Source organism: Agelaius tricolor, unplaced genomic scaffold (genome assembly GCF_023055355.1).
Source record: "Agelaius tricolor isolate 1412-34295 unplaced genomic scaffold, bAgeTri1.0.p SCAF_28, whole genome shotgun sequence".
NCBI classification, from domain to species: Eukaryota; Metazoa; Chordata; class Aves; order Passeriformes; family Icteridae; genus Agelaius; species Agelaius tricolor.
In genome coordinates this window covers 4,130,784-4,138,028 of record NW_027269288.1, presented here as the reverse complement: position 1 = coordinate 4,138,028, position 7,245 = coordinate 4,130,784, and the positions used below count along the sequence as shown (strand labels likewise).

The window sequence follows — 7,245 nt, the reverse complement described above, 5'->3', positions numbered from 1 at the left end:
AGAAAAGGCTCTTCAGCAGCAATGGAAGAGCAACACTGCCATCTGCAGACACTTGGAATTGAAGCTCCCTTGTTTGGAAATTGATGTCATGCAATCCTGCATTTTATCCTTTATAACTATCTCTAAATGCATTTGTGAAGCACACTGTGCCACTGGTCAAGGCAGGAAAATTTCAAGCCATGCTTTTGGCTCATTTATGACACACATGGGGGAGGCATTGTGCTGTCACAGTTGTATGGAGCAGTGACCATAGCATTGGAAAACTGGCAGAACATACTGGTGAGGATGAAAAAATTCATCTTTATTAAAGGTAAAAAAGTTCAGCTGAAACCTCCTTATAAATACTGAATAGTACCTGGCACAGAAAACTGCATCAGAGAAAATTCTGCACATTGATTAATATACCAGAACTATTCTAAGCCTGCCAGTAGTAGGAAATGATCACTGCTACAGAACTGTTTGCCTTGTGATAGGGAAGGACAGGACTATGTGATTCAAAAAAGGACTTTTACACAAAAAAAAAGTATGTTTTTTCAGGCACTTACACTATAAACATGGCAGACTGTCCTAGATTGCAAGGCAATGTGTATTCTATTTGCCATCTGTTAGAGGCAGGGCAGTTATTTTCTGTTAAGTGGGCAGTTTTATCTCTTCCAATCCTCCCTCCAGGAGACATCTGCTCTAAATGGGCCACTGAATGTCCCTGCATGGCTGATAAAAATTACAGCAACCCACTGGGAGATGTGAGCCCAGAGGGAGGAGCCAAGCATTCCTACCTGGATATAATCTGGAGATTCTGGAACACCAGCACAGCTTCTGCACTGGATTGCCCAGAGGAACAGCAGCTGCCTCTTGCCCTGGATCTTCAGAGGCAGAGACTGCACCTTTCTCCAGGATCCCTGCTCCAGCAGAACCAGCCCTGGCACTGCAGGAGGGCTGAGCCACAATTCCAATGGGACTGTGCCAACAGCCTGACCCACAGGGTGTCAGGCTGGGTTCTGACTCTGGCAGTGTTGTTTTGTTTTACTGCATTGTTTATTTTATTTTTATTTTCTTCCCTAATAAAGAACTGTTATTCCTGCTCCCATATCTTTGCCTGAGAGCCTCCTTTAATTTCAAATTTATAACAATTTGGAGGGAGGGGGTTTACATTTTCCATTTTAGGGAAGGCTCCTGCCTTCCTTAGCACACACCTGTCTTTTCAAACCAAGACACAGATGAAGACCTCCTTTCTTTTGTGATCATGTTTTAATCCATGTGTAAAAATACAACTTGATATATTGACAATATAAAAGAATCAAACATAGCATAATTACTGAGTAACATTCAGACAGTTTATTGGGTAAGAAGAAAGGCCAGGAGGTGCTTTAGAACACATTAACAGATGGGCTACAGATCAGTTCATCTACCAGTGCACATTCATCACACTGCAATACAGCTCATCAAGAGTGACCTGAAAGAAGTTTCTAAAGTTTATATTCAGGGAAAGTAGCATGGGACAGGGAAAAGTGGGGTAGGGGAAGAGACCCAGCATCTTCATCACAAAGCAAACAAATAAATGAACCTCTCTTACCACTCACTGATTATATATGAAGATTATTTTGGCCTAATTACATTGGTTAAGTCACCCTTTATGTTAGTTTGTATCTAAAATGTTTTCTAGTACTAACAAGTTTTTTGGAAAGCACAGAGATAAAACACCTTTTACTTTCAAAGCTCTTTATGACAACGATGTCAGCTCAGCAACCCTGTAAGTTAGGCAAAAATTAGCTGTTTTCTGAGACACAGAGAAGTTAAATGACTTCATCAAAACCATGATGAAGAATGTGTTAATTATACTAATATCCTCAAGAACCTGGAATGATACTGTTTTTCAAAGAGAGGGAATTGGAGGCAACCAGCATCTGCTAGTAAGAAATTACCAAATTTTCATCTCAGTTTTACTATTAAAATACTTTTAATTCCCCCTACCTCAGAAAGTGTTCCACACATGTATTTTTGTAATAATGAGCTGTTTCATCTTAGCAACATAAAGCACTGGTCCTTTCCAGCCCTAAGCAGACATCCTACCCAAGAAAGGGTAGTCAAGATACAGTAAGAGTTACATACTCCAATGATCTTCCCATTATTACAATTACAGTTATCAAAGATACAAGCCAAGTTACTTTAAGGAGTTTAGCTGGAGTACTCTAGTTTTTGTAAAAAAAGTAGAGAGAAGGTAACTAACCATTCTTTGAAATGGAAAGCTATTAAAAACCAAGCTATCCTAAAATGAAGCACACAGCTGCTACAAAGGGCAGGATTAACCCAATCAACTTGAATATCCCCAATTGCAAGGTTAACAGATTTGTCAGCTCAGCCCTTACTTATCCCTACAAAAGCTTTTGGTTTGCAGAAATGTGAAATGGATATTGGAGCTAGGCTCTTCTTCATTCTGTGTGTCCACAAAGAAGCAACAGTAGAAACTCTGTTGTGTATATCTGCATTGAATAGTTTCCAAAACCTTCTGCATATCCCCCTCCATCCAAGCTGAACTTTTGCATTTTCTCCTTGTGTTCTTAATCCTAACAAGTATTTTGCTGTAGAAAGCAGCTGCTGAAGTGCATCTCTTCTTGTCCAGAATGCTTAGCCAGATTAGAGAGATCATTTGCCCATTTTAATAAATAAAAGATGAAACTGTGGCTCATTAAATAGACCTGCAAAGACTCCTCCCCATTAACTTCAGCTCAGGTGTAACTGCTGGGTAACACTGGATAACATGAAGCCATAAAATTAATCTCTAAATAGCTGTACCATGTAATCTGGTACCATCAACTCAGCTTTACTGCTGCCAGTACAACCTGGCAGGGACACTTGGCTCTTTCAGATTTACACCATGAGGGTACAACTCACCTGTGACAGAAGCAGGGTAACACCATGTGAGTTTATGGCTACTTTATTGCTGGTGTGTAAAAGGTTCACACACACACTCTTGTTCAATTGCAAGGCTGTGACCTGGCTCTAGGAGCTCCAGTTCAACACCTCAATTCCTCTGAGCTTATCACAGCTCCTGCAAAGAAGCTTTTCAGGAAAACCTGTGTACAGGTACTAAATAACACAGAAGGGAATTCAGTTGCCACTAAGTAATATGGTGTGGATCAAATCCAGCTCTGCACTGGAAGGCACATATTTTCCCCATGATGTTTGGCATGTTTTTCACACAGCTGCATAGCTGCTGAAACAATCAACTCTTCAAAGGGCCACATGAACAGCAAGTGGCAAGATCTGCAGAAAACAAAGCTACTCTGTAAGGTATAGAGTGGGGAACTTCCCTTCAGAGATCACTTAGTTGTGACTCATTGACACAAACTCTGGACTCCATTAGGAAAAATCTTGTTAACAAAATTGGTTTATTCCAATTTCCAGTCCTAATTTTTATGCAGAGCCAATGCAATAATCCAGATTTGTTTTTTCTAACACTGTATCTTTCTTCTTTGGTGAACTGGGCTTCTTACAATAACACATTTCACTATAATATTGTGAATAATACTCTAAATAAACAGAGAAAATTAAATTGAAAAAAAAAAGCTATTTTAACATCAAGAATTTGTTTTCCACCTATGTATCCATTAATCCACAGCTGTTCAGAGAAATTTGGTACTCTGTCAGCTCCCCCTAACTCAAAAACTGTCATTTCAGAAAGTGAATTCTATGCAAATACAAAAATGGAAACCGTTTGTTTTTCTACCCATTAAGGGCTTTCCAGTTGCATGGTTTGCATTTACAGCTTCAGCTTTTGTAGCAGAATACAGATTTACTGGTTTTGGCCTAAAGTTTGTGCAGTGGGCTATTTGTGCTCCATTTTAGCACTACAACCCACAGAGATTTATAACTTTGATATTTCTAGACTATATGGGCAAGCAGAAGCAATAGTTCATGAATCAGTATCTAGTGCATTTCAAGTGGCTTGGAAATAAAAGCTCAAAATTTGGCTAGGAAAAGCAAAACAAAAATTAAAACATACTACAGATGAAGATGAAATACAAGAGAGTGAATTAATGGCACCTACATTGTGAAACTAAACATTTGGCAGTGTTTTGTGATTCCCATAGGGGAGCCACTGGACTCCTTCACCACTTTAAGAAGTGATAAGAGGAATCATTGTGCTTGTGAAGTGAATGGAGAGGGTGATTTGAGGCTCTGTCTTTCATTGAACTGACTTAGGTGGCAGAAGGATGAGGTTCTTTAAACATTTCCTTGACCTTATGTCACCTTGTTCCTCACAGCAAAGCCACACAGTTCTCCCCTTCTGAAGAACTGATAAATCACTTTTTTTGAGTATAAGCTGTGTTGTATAAGCCATCCAAGACCAGAAATCATAACATTCACTATTAACAGTGCAAGGTGGTCTTTCCATTCTTCTCACTGTCCATAATGGGCCATTTATTCCTAACTTCCAATGTTAATTGGCATGAATAGTGAATTATGAGGCCTGACCCTACAGCTCTTTTCACAGTTTGGGCAGAGCACCAGCTGGTGCCAATGTAATGCCAAAAACATAGAAAAGCCCCAGCAGCAGATTGAGTTTGGCTGTCCTCTGAGGAATTTTGTTGAAGTTCTGACTCCGGAACTGTCTCTCCAGTGAAAATGCCATGGGGATGGTGAGCAGGGGCAGTGCCATGCTGATGGTGTAACGTGTGGCCAGCACACAGAAAATCAGGTAGGGCAGAAAGAGCAGCACAGTGTAGAGCATGTAGGAGAAGGTGGGGCCAATGAGGATGGCCAAGGTGACAATCCCAGCCTGCTGGTCTGACTCCATGTCCCGGGTGTTGTTGCTGTGCAGGATGGCCTCGGTGCTGAGGGCCAGAGGGACAGCGTAGAGCAGGGGGGTCAGGGACAGGTAACCAACCTGCACTGCATGGGCAAACACCACAGCCAGGGGCCCAAAGGTGATCAGGATCACCACATCGCCAAGGGCAACGTATTTAAATCCAATTCCTGTGGCAAGACACAAGAATAAAACCAAGCATTATTAAAGAATTCAAATGGCAGAAGAGAATGGATGACATAACAGTTCAGCCTTTCCCATAGGAATACTACAAAACAACCAAAACACATGCAGCTATGGACAAGAAACATGTTATTTCTTTCTTCTTTTTTAAGATAAGAATTTCTCCAGACAAGCAATGTAACAAAAACTAAGGGCCAATGTGGCATTCACATTCTCTGAAAAACTTCCTTCACCCAGGATTTTTCTCCTGGGAAGCTGAGAGGCCTCAGAGAAAAAGGAAAATAATTCTTATTTCATTTGCTTCTCCTGTGTGGAATGTGGTTGGAGATTGTTTACCCACAGGTGATTGTTTCTTTGGATTCTGCTGTGAGTTGTTTTCACTCTTTGGCCAATCAGGGCCAAGCTGTATCGAGACTCTGGAAAGAGTCACAAGCTTTCATTATTATCTTTTTAGCATTCTGTAAGTATCCTCTCTGTATTCTTTAGTTAGTATAGTTTAGAATAGTATTCTTTAATACAATATAGTATTATAAAATAATAAATTAGCCTTCTGAGAACATGGAGTGAGATGCATCATTCCTGCCTTCGTTGGGGCTTCCCAGCAAATACAATAGGCCAGGTTTTAATACCCACCTAGAAATACCTGTCTCTGCAGAAACCTACAGAAATAAGGTACTTTTTAGTGTGGTCATGCATACTAGAACCTGATCCTGAAGAAATACAGAAAATGCTCAGAATGAAATGCAAAACTGACAAGACCCTTTCAGGGAAACACACATAACTGAAAGTCTGACAGTTAGAAAATAAGTTACTTTTTCTTCTCCTACTAATGATGTTTGTATCTATCCAAAACAGGAAGACAATAAAATATTCTTGTTCTTATTAAGAAGAATCACAAACTGTACTATAAAGCATTCGCAGTGAAGCTCCATCTAAAGAATAACAATGAAACATTCCAAAACAAAGTAACATTCCCAGCAAAGGAAAGAAAATATGCCATTAGCTACACTGCTAAAGGATATGAGATAAACTTCACAAAAAGATTCAGCAACAGTTCTGATAAGCATCGAAAGCCATATACGTAAACAATAATGCCTCAACACCATTATCCAACTGAAGATCTTGGATATATCCATCTATATCCAACTATAACTCTTCCCATAACATTCAATTCAAAGAATACAAGTTTACATACCAGTGCTTCAGGAAATACCACAAATATTTTATTGCAGTGCACTAGATAGATCAGGAGTGTCTTTTAGAAACCTCTTGACAATTCAGCTGATTCTATCACTTCTACATTCAGATTCACAAGAAACGGGATGCAGCACTCACCTCCGGTATAAAGGAAGGAGCTGGAAAGTCCTCCAAAGTAAATCAGGGCCAGGTGCTCCAGCTTGAGCGTCGAGACCGCGTAGAGCCCAGCAGCGCAGATACAGCCCACGGTGTAGAGAAAGACTCCAAACCGGACTACATCCTGCGGCTCCAAAATCTGGTCCACCAATGTCCTGTCATCACTCTTCTTGTGATCGATGCCTTTGGAAAAGTCGTAATAGGTATTCACCAAGTTACCGGCCCCGTGCACAGCCAGGACGGTCACGGCGCTTCCCAGCAGCAGCCCCGGGTCCAGCGTTCCCTCGGCCCGGTACGCCAGGGCGCTGCCCAGCGCCACAGGGGTGAGCGAGGCGCTGAAGCTCCAGGGCCGGAGCGCCAGCACATAGGCCGCGCACTTGTGTCTCCAGCTGCCGCCGGCGGCCCCGTCAGCGCCCGCCAAGGCCGCGCCGCCGCTCTCGCTCCCGCGGGGGCTCTCGGCGCTGATACTGATCTTCTGCACCAGCTCTGCTGGTCCCATGCTCGCCCCGCCGTCTCGCAGCAGCAGCACCTAGGAGGGGAAGGGCCGCGCGTTAGCGGGGCCCGGGGGGAGCGAGGGGCGCCGCCGCTATGGCGCCCCGAGGGAGAGGCCAGGGCGCCGCCATTACCCGTCCTGCGCGACCGCCAGCCCGCCCGGCCTCACCACCCCCGCGGCCGTGTGCGAAGAGTTCCGCACCTGCCGGCACCTCCCGGTGGACAAATTAAAAGGAAAATTAAGCGGCCCATGGCGTCATGCGCGACGGCGAGGGGCTCACCCCGCAGCACGCGGCAGCACCACGATTCATGTCAGAGCCGCCACGGAGCGCCCGAAGCCTGTCGCAGACACAGCCGCCTTTGCTGCTGTCACGGGCACGGCCGGACACATTTCAGCGGAGCACACCGGG

The 7,245-nt window shown here is 43.3% G+C and overlaps 1 protein-coding gene across 3 annotated transcripts; it reads right to left on the bottom strand.

The window, feature by feature from the left end:
* Positions 1-1,226: 1,226 nt before the first annotated feature.
* Positions 1,227-7,245, bottom strand: UBIAD1 (UbiA prenyltransferase domain containing 1). Of its 3 annotated transcripts, none has more exons than XM_071448939.1 (3): positions 7,117-7,245; positions 6,326-6,872; positions 1,227-4,977 (listed from the first exon to the last, which is right to left on the bottom strand). In XM_071448939.1, the coding sequence occupies exons 1-3, from the start codon at positions 7,144-7,146 to the stop codon at positions 4,490-4,492; spliced, it is 1,065 nt and encodes a 354-aa protein (XP_071305040.1). In that variant the 5' UTR covers positions 7,147-7,245; the 3' UTR covers positions 1,227-4,489. The 3 variants fall into 3 exon arrangements, with proteins under 3 accessions (XP_071305040.1, XP_071305041.1, XP_071305042.1); XM_071448940.1 differs by having other exon boundaries at positions 7,038-7,170; XM_071448941.1 differs by lacking the exon at positions 7,117-7,245 and adding an exon at positions 6,970-6,986.